Source organism: Maniola hyperantus, chromosome 20 (genome assembly GCF_902806685.2).
Source record: "Maniola hyperantus chromosome 20, iAphHyp1.2, whole genome shotgun sequence".
Classification (NCBI taxonomy): Eukaryota; Metazoa; Arthropoda; class Insecta; order Lepidoptera; family Nymphalidae; genus Maniola; species Maniola hyperantus.
In genome coordinates, this window is record NC_048555.1 from 11,782,213 (window position 1) to 11,798,619 (window position 16,407).

Genomic DNA, 16,407 nt, shown 5'->3' on the forward strand with positions numbered 1-16,407 from the left:
GCGTCTTAACTGAGAAGACCATATTATTTGTATATTTGAAACTTGTACTTATCCTCAAATATTCTGCTTATTTTTTCCATAATTCGTGTAATTTTGTTTGTTTTCTTAAAAAATAAATAAAATAGTACCTAACATTACAATTTATCGGGAATTTTAGTTGTTGATGGTACAAGTGTTTCTTGAAGTCTTCTTAGTCAAAATGCACTTTTAGCATACAGAATAATATGAAAATACCGCATAAAGGAAATAATTGTATCAAAAATCCCTTCAAAAAGAAAAAAATATACTTAGATATAAGTCCCGCAAATTGTTATTGCGCTGGAACCATGTCTCATTAACATCGAAATGACGTCATTTTGACGTCAGCCGAAATAAAAATATACCATCAGCTCGAAACTTCAGTCTAGTGCTGACGTCACTAAAATGGCGGCCATGCGCATTAGCAATTTGCGGGACTTATACAAATTATATTAAAGGTACTTTACTTTTAGTCTACGGTAATATAGATAGAATAAAATAAAGTATAATTTATGTATGTGAATGTTTTTTATTAGTTTTATACCATCTATTCAATGATTCAAAGAAAACCTTGTATAGTATGCGACAGGTCGAGATGGCAATCGACGTCCCGCACACCTCCACAGCCCCGCCGCCCTAATCTGGTGCGGGTGGCGTGCGGGTGTGCGGGGCGTCCCCCTGCCTCATACCCCGATTGCTATCTCGACCTCTCGCGTACTATGGGTATTTTTAGGGTTCCGTACCTCAAAAGGAAAAACGGAACCCTTATAGGATCACTTTGTTGTCTGTCTGTCTGTCAAGAAACCTACAGGGTACTTCCCGTTGACCTAGAATCATGAAATTTGGCAGGTAGGTACATCTTATAGCTGACATTTGGGGAAAAATCTGAAAACCGTGAATTTGTGGTGACACCACACAAAAAAAATTAAATTGTGGTCATGAACTAAAAATTAGTATTTTCAATTTTCGATGTAAGATAACTACCTATATCAAGTGGGGTATCATATGAAAGGTCTTCCTGTACATTCTAAAAAAGATTTTTATTTATTTTTATACATAATAGTTTTTGATTAATCGTGCAAAATGACGAAAAAATACGACTGTATTACGGAACCCTCGACGCGCGAGCCTGACTCGCACTTGGCCGGTTTTTTTATTATGTTAAAAGTAAACCTATACTGCGATCTCACCTCATGGTAAGTGATGGTGCAGTCTAAGATGGAAGCGGGCTAACTTGGAAAGGATATGGCAGTTAGATTAAACCCAAACCTACCCCTGATCGGTTTCTACACGGAATCCTACCAGAGCGAATAATCGCTTGACGGCACGCTTTCTAAGTAGGGTGGTAGATAGCTAGCCACAGCCGAAGCCTTCCACCAAAGTACCTATATACCATCAGTAGTGGGCCAAAGATCCCATGGGAACTAGCTTTCCGAGACAAGCCGGGATGCGAGCTATATCTGACAGCTGTACCCGTCAAAACTCCGAATAACTTGATGGACTTTTGATTGTTAAGCTTAGCAGACTTAAGTACTAGGCAGCTAAGAAAGTGACAGACAGACACACTTTCACATTCATAATATTAGATAGTATGGCGCGTAAAATTTAACTCCTCAAGCGCCATTTTAACTTTTTGTGTCTAATTTTGTCAAAAGTATGATTTTAGTCGTTATTTTAAAGGTGAACCGAACCGTACTTTTGACATGACAGATGACCCATGAGTTAAAATGGCGCGTGAGGAGTCATTTTGTACGGACTACATTGATTTGGCAATATATAGAAGGGTTTTATATCCATACTAATATTATAAATGCTAGCTTTACACGGCCCAATAGTTTAACCGATTTTATTTATTTATTTATTTTTATTATTCATGTACCAAAAATTGTAGTTACAAAGTAATAATAAATTAAGTTACATTGGAAATGCTTATCTCTAAACAGAGATTTCTTCCAGCTACCCATTCAAGGTTGTGAGTAAGTTTTAATATTTGGTACAGAGATAGCTTACATCCCAGGGACGGACAATAAAAATAGAATACGTTTTTAGGGTTCCGTACCTCAAAAGGAGAAACGGAAACCTTATAGGATCACTTTGTTGTCTGTCTGTCTGTCTGTCGGTCTGTCAAGAAACCTACAGGGTACTTCCCGTTGACCTAGAATTATGAAATTTGGTAGGTAGGTAGGTCTTATAGCAGACATTAGGGGGAAAATCAGAAAACCGTGAATTTGTGGAAAAAAATGAAATTGTGGTCATGAACTAAAAATTAGTATTTTCAATATTTGATGTAACATAACTATATCAAGTGGGGTACCATATGAAAGGGCTTTATCTGTGCATTCTAAAACAGATTTTTATTTATTTTTATGCATTATAGTTTTTGAATTATCGTGCAAAATGACGAAAAAATACGACTGTAGTACGGAACCCTAGTTGCGCGAGCCTGACTCGCACTTGGCCGGTTTTTTACAATAGTAAAGTGAATAATTTGAAAAAGTTTGTTGCGCATCAGCCACCTACTGTTTTAATTCAAAGCAAAAGCGAGGTTTTTTTCAATTTTCGTGCTAGGTATTGAAATATTCGGTCGTTCAACAGTTTTTGGCTACAGTTTTTCCGCCATGTAGCTTATTCAACACCCTCTACCTACTGTTTCCTAAAATATGGGTTTGATAAATGAAAAAGCTTAATATTTTTTAGGGCACCCTTATAGGATCACTTTGTTGTCTTTCTGTCGGACCTGACAATTTGGGGGAATCGAAACCTATAAGGTACCTAAAACAGAAAATAATGTACATCGGCCTTTAGAATGACAATTCGGCTTTGTAAAGCGTTGTCCCTGTCACTCATACCTATGTGACGGAAAAAAGGAAGGTTCCTTTTTTCCTTTTGAGGTACGGCACCCTAAAAAGTTGATCAGGCAAAAGCATAGCCAATTTTATACCACTAATGCTTACAAAAAGCCGAAACCCTAAACAAAGCTATCGCGGAGTAAACACAAGTTTCCCTGACCCCATGTTTGCGCAGTTAATTGCCCCAAATGAGTTCTTTTCAACCGGAAACTAATCCCAAACGACCGGACACTCCAGTCTACTCTATCATCATGTCTTTTTAAAAGCTTTTAGGGCGAGACAAAGAGAGAAGAGAATATTTTTAGTTCCATAGACAAGGAAAGCGAATTGTTTGTTTTTTCTAAAACAATATTTTCAAAATTTTCTCTATCCGTATCCTATACTTGCCTAGGTAGCAGTGGCGTGCAGGTCATAGAGGCATAAATGCACTGCTTACCCCAGTTGTAATGGCTCAATGCATATTTTTCATTAGTAAATAGGTTCCTACCTAACTAATGCTTACCCTGGCTTCAAACACTGTGCACGCCACTGCTAGGTAGGTACTCTAAAATTTAACTAGCAATTTATAATTGGATGATAGAGTGCGGTGAAAGCCACTAGGCTGACTTCCTCATCGAGAGGTCGGGGGTTCGATCCCGGGCTAACCTCTAACCTCTAACTAGACACTTTTAACTTTTTGGAGTTAGGCGCGGATTTGCGTTATAATATGCTTTAACGGTGAAGTAAAACATCGTAAGAAAACCTGCATGCCTGAGAGTTCTCCACAATACATTATTTTCAAAGATGTGTCACGTCTTGGATATTCCAATCCAATCCAATCCAACCCATCAGCCTGTTTGCGTCCATTGCTGGACATAGGCCTTTCCTAGAGCGCGCCACTAAACACGGTCCTCAGCCTTCCTCATCCATCCGCTCCCCACCACCTTCTTCAAGTCATCGGTCCAGCGGGTTGGAGGTCGTCCCACACTGCGCTTACCAGTACGCGGTCTCCACTCCAGAACACGTCTGCCCCAGCTGCCGTCGGTTCTGCGACAGACATGACCTGCCCATTGCCACTTCAGCTTGCTAATCCTTTGAGCTATGTCGGTCACTTTTGTTCTTCTGCGAATTTCCTCGTTCCGGATTTTATCCCTGAAAGTGATACCCAACATAGCTCGCTCCATATAGCGCGCTGAGTGACTTTTAGTTTGTGGACGAGGCCAACTCGTCAGTATCCACATTTGGATATTCAACAGGAATCAAAAGGACGTAATTCTTACGTGACGTGAGGTACTTACTATGTGTGGGTAGGTACTTAGGTAATTTACAATAAATGAATAATTCATAAAGATACCATTGATTACCTACCCTGGAAGTAATAATAACTTAATAAAAACCATATTTGGTTCAGCTATAGGATGATTTAAAGATTTTACATGTAGGTACCTATGACAAAACGGCGCTACCCACCTCAGCCACCCTCACAGCGGGCTGTACGGGCCGCGGCGCGCGCTGCACGCAGTCTCAACCACGAGTGAACTGAGTGCCCGTGAAAAGGGACCCCGGATGGGTTCGAAACTAATCGACTAACGTGGACGAACGTGATAAAAGCCGTTTTTAAATTTTATTCTCTTCAATAATGAATTCTAGCCCCATAAACTACCGTTAGTTATACAAAAATTACATCATTTTATTTCCACAGTCCAAGATTATTAGTTTAGTTAAATTAATGCTCCAAGCGTCTAATCTGCCAATCCGCACTTGGCCAGCGTGGCTGACTATGGCCTAAATCCTAGTAATTCTGAGAGGAGATCCATACTCAGTAGTTGGTTGACGCTGGGTTGATAAAGTAAAATTTTAACCTGTGTATTTCCAACGAAATTACAAAATATAGAATACAAAATAACCAAACACAAACACCCCGTATAAAAGCAAGTACCTTCTCGTAATACACAATTTTACCGTAAAAATGCGCCATCAACATAATTAAAGATGCAGCGCAGATAAGCGAAATACCAATTTAATCTACATGCTACTACGCTTCAGTCTTAATCAAAAACATGTTCGTTCAGGACATAAATAAGAATAAACATAAAAAACCCTCAAACAATGCCTATTCAACTTTGACACCCCTTAATTACGTTTTGAAAATATTTGGATTGTACTGTATCTCAATTGACGGGAATAAATTAAAATACTCTTGGCCAATTCGCAAAATTGCTTTTACAACCACAGTTTTCCTTACTTTCAACTGCATAAGCATTTCTCGACTCTAGTATCATAAGGTCGGATGTGGATTTTTGCTACTTTTCAGGAGAGCCAAAACAAAAATGCTAGGGAAATCGGGTCATAATTTCTAAACTACTAGAGATACAATTTCAGTTGTTTTTGTAATATTTAACACTTAACTGTATCTATCATTAACCATTACTAGAAATACTTTATCATTAATAAATAAAATATAAACTCACAATTTCTTCAAAATGGACGATATGCGACTTTATGCTGGTAATATTCGTAACTGTGCTAAAAAATTGTGTGCATAAGTTGTAAACCGACTTTATGGCTGCAATTTTTACTATTACAAATTTGAAATAAAAGTCGGATCTATTACTTAATATTTCATAATACGTCTTAACTGATTATACATAAGTAATATTCGGACAAAAGATCACAGTAGTTATCTCACAAAAATCATTTAGGAGTTTTGTGAGATAGCAATAATGTACCTATCTGATTTTTCTGAAACTGATTAGTTAGCTCTGAAACATAATAATTGCATTCGCCCGATAGTCTGACCATTGCATCCGTGTAAACCTTGTGACTTCTGAATGAATGAAAATAACATTTACAAATTCACAAATAAAGCCCATTAATTAAAAACAACGGCCAAAAATTGGAAAAAAAAAATACAAAGTAATTAGAAACCTACAGTGGGCCAAAAATTTTTTGTGGAATTGCATACATTGCGGTTACATCAATATAGAAATCTAAAACATGCCAACATAGCCTGATTTTCCTTATAATGATTAGGTACGTAAAGTAAGAATGGAGGTCAGCAGGTACCTACTGCAAAAATTGGTTATATTTTATAGTGGATAATGGTTTCTCATTATGTCGTATATTGGGCGAAAGCGGGGAAGAATTTTAAGTTTATATGTACCTATAACTTACTAATGAAATACAAAAAAGTCTTCTTTAAAGTAGTTTATATAAAATAATAACACCCAGCATTATTGCGTTAGTTGTAGCCAGGTAATATATTCCGAAATCTGAAAATCCCCGCCGTTCTTATTTTTTTTTTTGATATAACAAACGGTCCTGATATCACCTTTGTGAAGGGATGTGGTCTTTAAAAATATGTTGTAGTGCCAAATCAAACTTATCAAAAGTTTTGTTTCCTTCGCATGTTCTTGTAAACTGTGGTCTGTGACCAATCTCTTAGTTTAGTAATCTGCATTGTTTTCAGCTGTTCCCTTTTTTTCTATTTGTGCATGGATTACATCTTACTCCACGTGGGTACATGTTGCATTTTAGCATAAAGCTTGTGATTTATTACCTTTTAGTGTGGTAATCCTTATAATAATCATAAGTAAGCCATAACGATTATCATGCTCCAATTATGACCGACACAAATATCAGACCACAAAGTCAATTCTTTAACAATTTCGAGAATACTTTGTTTCTTCTCTAGTAGATTAATGAAATAAGACAAGATACTGTTTTATTCCTTCCGCTGCAGCTGATGTTTTCAGACTACATTAAAGTAGCAACACTGCTGGTAGCATCATGAATCGTTTTTAAGGTGCAGAAACTACGCAGGTATAAGGATTTACTGTTAGTCAAATCTGGCATTGCCACTTTTGTAATAAAAAAAATACTTTCTGCTTTTTTGAAAATTCCATTGCTTCTGTTTCGACTGTTTTTTTAACAGATACTTTTTTAAACTGTTTCTTTCGTGTTTTAGTTAAGTTTTTTTATTTTTTTACTTTCACTTTTATTAGTTGTTTAATTAATAAATTAATTTATACTACATATATATTTAAATTAACATAATCTAAAGCTTCCTATAGTTAGGAATGTTTCGTTAGAATCACTATCATCACATATTGTAGGTGCCTTATAATTTCTGCTCTCGATTGATATCAAATTCGGTCGATTATAAGACGGGCAAAGAAGAAAAAAATTGATTAGGTACTCTCATTTTTTAAGGCTACCTTAAAAACTAGTGCAATAAATTTTTGAACTGATGATTTGAACTATGATTCATAAAAAACACCATAAATGCACGGTTTTTGCTTAGTGGGGTATTATTATAATATATGTTTAGATTTCCATGGTGTAATTTTCGTGGTCCTAAAAGATTTTCTAGTCTACATTTTCAAAATGTCTTCAGCTTTATTCTGGCTCTTTACTTTTTTCCCGCAGTTTAGTCCAAAATTTTGGTGAAATAGGATGGATCTCTTACCTATTAATCACATCAACTTTAATGTAGTCACAAACAAAAAGCTTTATTTCAACTTACTTCCATGAATTTTATTGCAAAATTATTTATATTACAAGGCAAAAAGTCTTAAATGATTCACAGTCCAAATATTAATACAAAAAATTCGAAGCATAACATCTGTTGTGATTTTACCTAACAAAATTATTACATATTTTAGAAGCAGAAGTGCGTAACTGCAGTACCAGCTAGTATGACAAATAAACTTATTTCGTAGCATAATGGTTGAACTCAAAATACACCTATAATTTTTCTCCATTGCTTTGGTGCATACATACGCAAGTCAAAAAATATAATTATGGTTCTCCAAATTTTTAGAATGTGTTCAGATACGACATTATGCATGTATTTATCTTTGCAACGAAAAGAGATAGAAATACTGGTGTCAGCTTGGCAGAAAGAGCCCGAAATGCTCATTACCTTTATGTAAAAAAGTGAGTTTGGTCGGAAGTACACATCCGACCTTATGATACTAGAGTCGAGATTTATTTCTGTCTCAAAACTACTGCAAAAAAATCGAATGCTAAATTTCAGGATTACATTCCAATAATTTATTTGCTAGGATATATTCAATATATTGTGGATCTTACATTCGTTTATAAATACGGGAGGCAACGATGCTTAAGCTATTACAGCGTTTACGATAACATTGATAGTGTTATTGGTATGTCTTACTACAACGATATCAAGAAGAGCATCAATAAAATATGTATCTTCTATATTCTCACAGGCTCTTTATATCTAGTCAGTGACTATGCCGCCTTATTTATGTCGTATGGATGGTTCATAAGCACTATTCATAGCATCGACTATATATATACAGTCATTAAAATGCTGTCAGCTCTGGATGCTATCTCACATTTCACCCGCATTAGATATCGTTTAAAAAGGATGAAAGATATTCTTAAGGATTACTATTCCATCGTTGAAACGTTGCCTGGTGTCACCAAAGATGTGATTTGCAGAAAAGATTTGACCGAAACTAGGTATAATAGCCGTTTGAATTTATTGAGCACTATTGGCAATAAAAATAATCGATCCAATGTCATTTTAAATCTCAGCAAATGCTATTTGCTTTTGCTTGAGCAATGTGACTATGTAAACGCTTTGTTCGGATTCAGGGTAAGCATCTAAAGCATTTTTTTTCGAATTTGCTTACCATACTTAATGCCTTTATATTTACTTATTATTATGCACAGTTCACGGCAGTTAGGGAACTTCTAACAAAACGTCGAAGCTTTGACGTCACTGGCAGGCGTCATTTGACGCAGGTAGCTCTAAGGTAGCCCTCTTTATCTATGATTTCACGCCACCATAGCCTAAAATATTTTGACATCGTCGATTCAGGATCAAATCGAGAGTTGCCTCATATAGTGCACTCTGTTATTACTTTCAGATGGAATTCGTTTTCTGAATTCTAAAAAAGTTCGAGTATTTGTCGAAAAATACTTGATTTTCAATATAATCCTAATAGTCTGTAGTTTAAGACGGCTTCATCTAGTGTTTTTATTACCTAATGGTCATCTTCAGTCAACAAATGGGTGCAATAGTCAATTAAATTTTTTCACGACACGATTATTTATTTTCATTGTTTGTTTTAGATTCTTCTTGGTGGTTTGGTTGGTCTTTTAGAAATGGTGATGCTGATTAATTTGATCATAAGGCTAATAATTGGAACAATGGTAAGATTACTATTCCCCTTTCTCAACAGATCGCTTCAACAACAGATGTAATTTTGTGCCTTTAATGTCTCATGGTTTCTTTTTTGCAAAGTATTTATGCTTGGCACGATAGTTCCTCAAATCTTTTTTTTTTGTCTATAAATTGTTTTTAATTGTGATTGATTTTCCGCCAATGCATCCCACGAACTGGTACTGGAGTGTCTGCCACGCGACAGTGTCTTTCTCTTTGCCTTAGTTTTTTTTTTGCTTTTTCATCGTATCCATCCTTGTCACGACTGATAGAGCTCAACTATTGAATAAAAAAAGCACAGAAGAAAAGCAATACCTATAGCCTTTTCGTACCTAGGTATTCGGCGTTCAATCCCGTTGAAACGCACCTCTAGTTTTTTAAGCGATGTGCAATGTGCATCTTAAACAATTAAAATAGGTATCACTTGCTTTAACGGTGAAGGAAAATCGAGAGGACATTTGCGTGTCTGAGAGTTCTCCATAAAGGTGTGTGAAGTCGACCAATCCTCACTTAACCAGCGTGGTGGATGTGATGATGATCTAATCCCTTCTTATTCTGAGGGGAGATCCGTGCTCGGTAGAGGACCCAGCGATGGATTGAGATGATGACGATAATGATTTTTGTAAGGATTTATCCACAATCTAAATAATTTTAAATAAGTACATATACCAAAAATTGCGGACCGGCAGGAATCGAACCCGCATCTCCTGGGATCGCACCCGACGCTCTGACCACTAAGCTACAGCTCGCTTGCTGCCTGTGACGAACTTGTGATATGTATGTTCACTCAGTACTGAAGCGACTGTTTTTTATACCTCCGATTCCTGCCGGTCCGCAATTTTTTATATGTATACCTACCTATTTAAAATTATTTAGGAATTTTCTTGAAGTGTCGGTAAAACACTATTAAAATTATAAAATATTTCTACAATACATTCCACGGTCTTGTGTAAGTGAACCACTGTTAAATTAATTACAGTTGATTTAATATTTCCGTTGTAGATCCCCTACTACGAAGCAACATGGTTTCCATTAATTTCGACAGCTATGAAAATTGTGAACTATTCCTCAATACTTCTGTGTGGGATAAGTTCTTGTGAGCAGAACTATACACAAATTGATCGGATTATACGATGTATTGATCATTTGTTGACGAACAAGAAAATACGTAAGTATGACTATTATGTCAGTAAGACAATTTTTTTCCATCACCTATCCGTTTAGTATACAGGGTGTAACCAGAACGCTAGCAAAAACTTAGCGTTATTGTCATACTACCTACACACAGTCCAATACCAATAACCATTAGTCTCATTTTGTAGTTTTAGTGATTTGGTATTTTTCAAACCCGCAATGTATAGCGTACATAATTCGGGTCAATACCCCACCTACGACGCGGTATTGACTCCGAGTGACCTACTTCCGTAACATTCGTTGACCTCTGGCGTCAGACAGATGTTTTATTTGCAACATATTATCGTAAACTTTTACAAAATTATAGGATTTTTTAAATATTTTTTTGCGTTTTTTAAGCACAGTTTGTTTGCTAACCCGGTGCGGGATAGCGCGTGTGACATGTGGGTGTGCGAGGAGTTCCCCCTTTTCATACCCCGATTGCTTTCTCGGCCTGTAGCTATAGTACCTAGTTAATAGGTATTATCTTTTTTTTTTGCCAGCATTGGAGGTCTTCCAAGCCTTGAATGAGCTGCGCGAACTCGTCATCACACGACCGGTCAGCTTCAATGCGGTGAATTTCTACACCTTGGACTACCCCACTATGCTGTCCATGGCCTCCGCTGTTGTCACGTACACCATCATACTGCTGCAGAATATGCAATAACCAGGCTTTACCAACAACTTGATTTGCATTATCTTTAGTAACATATCTAAAACACACGAGTAGATATATAGACCAGAGGGGAAGCTTCATACTAGCAGCTGTAGGTTCACTCACTCAAGCGCAGCTCACGCACACCACGAACGGCGCAAACGGAGCGTCCGTGACACGTCGTCGTGGTGTGCGTGAGCTAGTGTGAAGCTTCCCCTCTGGTCTATTATATCTACTCGTGTGTTTAAAAGCCACGTACAGTACACGACTACACGGGGTATAATTAGTGATGAACATCGATATTTAGAAGGAGATAGCGGATTTATAGAGCACTGTCTCGGTCGTTGAGACCGACAAAAGTCATATGGGTATGAGTGACAGAGACAACGCTCTACAAAGCTAAAATGTCATTCTTAAGGCCGATGATCATCACTTTCGACCGCGTACTGTAACTCATTACAGTTCAGCGTTCGAGGACAAGCGGCTCATGCTTGTGTTTAAGTCGTATCGGTATAAGTAAGGTATAGTAAATGTGTGCGTTTGCGAGCGCTTGCTCGCGACTGATTGGTCCGACATGCACGCACACTTACGCAATATCCCTGTATACGACGTAACCACGAGTAATTCACGCGCCTACGTGAATTGAAAGAACTGTACAAGATAAGCCCTTGAGGTAGGTACGATAGCAGAAAGGTAAAGGAGGAATCAGGTCAAAAAGTTCTTAGACACACTCTCCAAAAAACTATGCTTTGGAATACCGAGAGACAGAAACTTTGCGTTGATGTTACAAACTTTGGAGGTTAGAATTGTTAGCTTCGTCACCAATAAGTTTTCTAGCGTTAGCTATATTTTTAGCAGAAAATTTGTTGATGTTTTTCTTTAAATATTCACGAAACTTCGTATTCGGTACGTTCAATGTAGGTGCGCTCTTTCCGAAACGAATTTTCTGTTTGTTCGCAAACATAAGTTTCAAACGCTGTGCCCTCGTGCATGCTTTGTTTTACTGTTTCAGCCGTTGTGGTCAGAGGCATTTTTTGTACGCATTTTTTATGATCAATTCCCTAAAATTTTAGCTCGTGATATTTTGTAGTTCTGTTATTATGTCAATCCGTTGCACCTTTGCGACGTGATTGAAGGACAAACCAACAAACAAACACACTTTCGCATTTATAATAAGGGTAGGTACTGATGCCTCTATGTAACAGTAAATAGTTTCTACTTTATTCTTTATTCTTTGTTTTTGCGTTTCACATGCATCCACTTATAATAATAACATGAGCTACATGTGAGACCCTGGAAGGAAATAGCAAGATATAGGTATCATATCATAGGTATTATTGTGTACATTATAATTATTCGATAAATATTTACTAATACTAATAATACTCTTAATATTATAGCTTTTATAGCTGTTTATTTATAAGAATCTGTGACACACAGACGAAACTTAGGGGTTTCTTGTTTTACTACGGTCCCCTGAAAATCTATAAAAACCCACCAGGCGTAAATAGTGGAATTTTTATCGGATTTCTATACAATACTGTTCAATACAATGTTCACGGTAGGGAGTTTCTATTGAGAATATTTTTTTCATATTAATGTAAAAGGATTTTATTGTTGTGGATACCTATTGAATTTTCTAGACCTGAGGAGGTAAATTATAACTTCGATAAAATTTATTGTAAATGTAAAATATTCTGAAGTACCTACACCTAATAAAAGATTCATCATCATCGTCATCATCAAATCTTTGAGCATTTAAGAATAAAATAATTATACCATGTCAGTATAAATAATGAAATAATATATTCTAAATGATACCTATAAAAGAAAGTCGCAATCTCTAAATCTTAAAAAACGGGTTAAAATATGTGTGTTGTTTCATAAACAGTAGTTTTTTTAAATATATATAATATGTAATTTAGTAAGCTATTACTGAGTGGGTTCCTGCGGTAGTGCGGGTGTGGGAAGAACCCTAAAAAAACCGACCAAGTGCGAGTCTGGCTCGCGCACCGAGGGTTCCGTACTACAGTCGTATTTTTTCTAAAAATCTGTTTTAGAATGCACAGGTAAAGCCCTTTCATATGATACCCCACTTGATATAGTTATCTTACTTCGAAAATTGAAAATACTAATTATTAGTTCATGACCATTTTTTTTTGTGTGATGTAACCCTAAATTCACGGTTCTCAGATTTTTCCCCAAATGTCTGCTATAAGAACTACCTATCTGCCAAATTTCATGATTCTAAGTCAACGGGAAGTACCCTGTAGGCTCACCCTTGACAGACCGACCGCGACAGACAGAAAGGCAGACCAAAGTGATCCTATAAGGGTTCCGTTTTTCCTTTTGAGGTACGGAACCCTAAAAAAGCGAGCTCCCAAAATAATAAGTGGGTCCTAAATTACAATCACTCAATCAAATTTTATGAAACGTAATTTACCGTAAAATTTGAATACACGGCACGGAGCGACGCGACGTGAACGTAGCGATTTCAGCTGAAAATTTACACGCGTAAAATATTTACTCTACCGCACAGGTTTTTTTTTTGTTATTTAGGGTAACCATATTGAAAAAAAAATGTCAGTGGGGGGACTGCTGACAGGAAGTGAAAACTTAAAACTATGAAATAACAGTGGTTTTTTTTGGATTTTGAGTGGCGCGACTTGAGAGTAAATCTGATATTTTCGTACGGAAGTAACGTCCAATAGCTCCCAAATAAAACAGCTGTTTTGAGACCGCCACCTTTTATAGAGGTGAAAGTAGCTGTCTTAAAAGCTGGATTAAAAACTCTTTTATTATCTTTTTTTAAACAGAGATTAATTAATCAAAGGAGTCCATACTTAAGAATTAATAAAATCATAGAGTATAATGAAAACTTTAACATAATCATTTAAAGCGTGATTCAGAAACGAACAGCGCCATCTATGATTTTATTAATTCTAAAGTATGTCAAAGTCAAAGTCAAATGATTTATTCAAAATAGGTAATAAATTACTCTTATTGATTGTCTGGTATAGTGTTAGATTTGTAAGATAATATAGTGGTGATAATTATAACGCAAACTTAAAACTAAAGCTACGAGGGTTCCAAACGCGCCCAGGTCTGAGAAGAGCCCACAACAAACTCAGCCGGGTATTCTTTTTATTATCACCACTTTACAAAATTATTGAAACTTATTAGAACTATCACAAAGTCGTTAAGCAACTCATTCCCAAGCTTGCTTATCATTTAAATAATCCTTTACATTGTAATAGGATTTTTCAATTAGTTTACGTTTTATGAAAACTTTGAACTTGTTGAGAGACATCTCCAATATGTCTTCTGGAAGCTTATTATAGAAACGTATGGAATTACGAGCAAATGAATTGCTAACTTTACTGAGCCTAGAGGCGGGAATTACAAGTTTATTTTTATTTCTAGTATTTATATTATGACAGTCACTTTTTTTTTAAATTTATTTATGTTTTTATGTACGTACAGTAAATTTTCAAAAATATATTGATTATGCACTGTCAAAATTTTAACTTCCCTAAATTTAGTTCTCAGCGACTCTCGTGGCCCCATACTGTATATGGCTCGAACAGCCCTTTTCTGCAGCACAAAAATAGAATTAATATCAGCAGCATTACCCCATAATAATATACCATATGACATAATGCTGTGAAAGTAACTAAAATATACTAGTCTCGCAGTTTCTATGTCTGTCAACTGGCGAATCTTTTTTACCGCATATGCGGCAGAACTAAGTCTGTTCGATAAGTTATTTATATGAGAGCCCCATTGAAGTTTTGCATCTAACGTTATTCCAAGAAAAATAGCGGTATCCACTAAATCTAATTCCTCATTATTAAGTTGCACAGTGGTTTTCACCTGCTTAACATTTGGTAAAGTGAATTTAATACACTTTGTCTTTTTCCCGTTGAGAAGCAGGTTATTAGCTTCGAACCACTGTACTAACTTGGTGAGAGAATTGTTTACTTCATCAAAAGTTGTTAAGTATCGATTGATTTTAAATAAAAGTGATGTATCATCAGCAAACAAGACTATCCCGTAATTGTCCTTAGCGAGGTAAGGAAGGTCATTAATGTAAATAAGGAACAGAAAAGGTCCTAAGATGGAACCTTGTGGCACCCCCATTTTTACAACGGATCCGGGAGATCGCTTTCCATTCACGTCTACCCTTTGTATTCTATCATTTAGGTAAGAACTCATCAATTCCAATGCTGCACCCCTAATTCCATAATGGTGCAATTTCGCGACCAATGTTTCATGATCAACGCAGTCGAAAGCCTTGGATAAATCACATAAAACGCCAAGCGCATCACGTGATTCCTCCCAGGCTTCAAATATATTTAGTATTAACTCAACACCAGCATCGGTTGTTGAGCGACCCCGTGTAAAACCAAACTGTTTGGTGTGAAATAAATCATTAATGTTGAAAAAATTAAGCAGTTGAGTTAAAATTATTTTTTCAAAGATTTTACTAAAAGTGGGTAGTACAGATATCGGTCTGAAGTTAGTGGGGTCACTAGTACTACCTGATTTAAATAATGGAATTATTTTACTATGTTTCATTAAGTCTGGAAACTCACCACAGTCAACACAATTATTGAATATTAATGCTAACTCGGGTGCAACAATATCAATTAATGATTTCACAACGTTAACGGAAATGCCCCACAGATCATTTGTTTTCTTATTATTAATTAATTTAAAAGCTTTGATAACGTCAGAGCAACTAACGTGACTGAATTCAAACATTTTATTACATTCAGGCACGTTATCCTCCAATAGTGAGAGAGCGGCGGCTGCTGAAGAGTTCAATGATTTTGTAGTAGAAACAGGAATATCTGTAAAGAAGGTCTCGAAAACGGTTGCAACCTCGGGGTCTGACGTAATCAACTTGTCATGATATTTTAGTTCAAAATTACAAGTTTTATGTGTCACTCTTCCTGTTTCTTCGTTAACTATTTTCCAGGTAGTTTTTACTACATTGGAGCTGTTTTTAATTTTTGCCTGGATATATTTTGACTTGGCTGCAATGCAATCTCTCTTAAACTTTTTGGAAAACAGTTGAACGTACTGCTTGAATTCGTCACCAGTATCATATTGTCGCTCCGCATACAATTCATATAGTTTTTGTCTACTTTTATGTAGTTCTACTGTTGCCCATTCACTAAAAACTTTTGCATCAGTAGTCAAGACCGATTTACTGGTTAATATTGAGTTAAATATAGTATTGAATATATTAAAAAATGTATTATACATTTCATCAGGACTAAACCCATTTGACAAAAATGGAAGGTGTTTTATAAGGCTTAGTCTCATATTCTCAATTCGGTCAGACGTTACTGGTACAAAGGTTATTCTACGTTTAGAATTTTTTTTCTTCAAATTTTCAAACTGGATCAACTGTCCACAATGATCCGAATCCAATTTGCTAATTATGGTTTTAGTAATTGGATTTATATTTGTAAAAATATTGTCTATACATGTGGCGCTAGTTACAGTTATTCTTGTAGGCTCCATAAACA

General features: G+C 36.1%; 1 protein-coding gene across 1 annotated transcript; it reads left to right on the top strand.

Moving 5' to 3' along the window:
• The first annotated feature begins 8,118 nt into the window (after window positions 1-8,118).
• Window positions 8,119-10,882, top strand: LOC117992025 (uncharacterized). The gene is made up of 4 exons (XM_034979675.2): window positions 8,119-8,472; window positions 8,952-9,032; window positions 10,045-10,210; window positions 10,719-10,882. Exons 1-4 carry the CDS (start codon window positions 8,119-8,121, stop codon window positions 10,880-10,882), a joined length of 765 nt encoding a protein of 254 aa, XP_034835566.2.
• Window positions 10,883-16,407: the final 5,525 nt, after the last annotated feature.

What these genes read in the sequence shown, in the direction of transcription:
- LOC117992025 (XM_034979675.2), top strand. Translation starts at nt 8,119, where the DNA reads ATGTCGTATGGATGGTTCATAAGCACTATTCATAGCATCGACTATATA. An exon ending in ACGCTTTGTTCGGATTCAGG is followed by an intron (nt 8,473 to 8,951) that starts GTAAGCATCTAA and finishes TGTTTGTTTTAG; the next exon opens with ATTCTTCTTGGTGGTTTGGT. An exon ending in GGCTAATAATTGGAACAATG is followed by an intron (nt 9,033 to 10,044) that starts GTAAGATTACTA and finishes TTTCCGTTGTAG; the next exon opens with ATCCCCTACTACGAAGCAAC.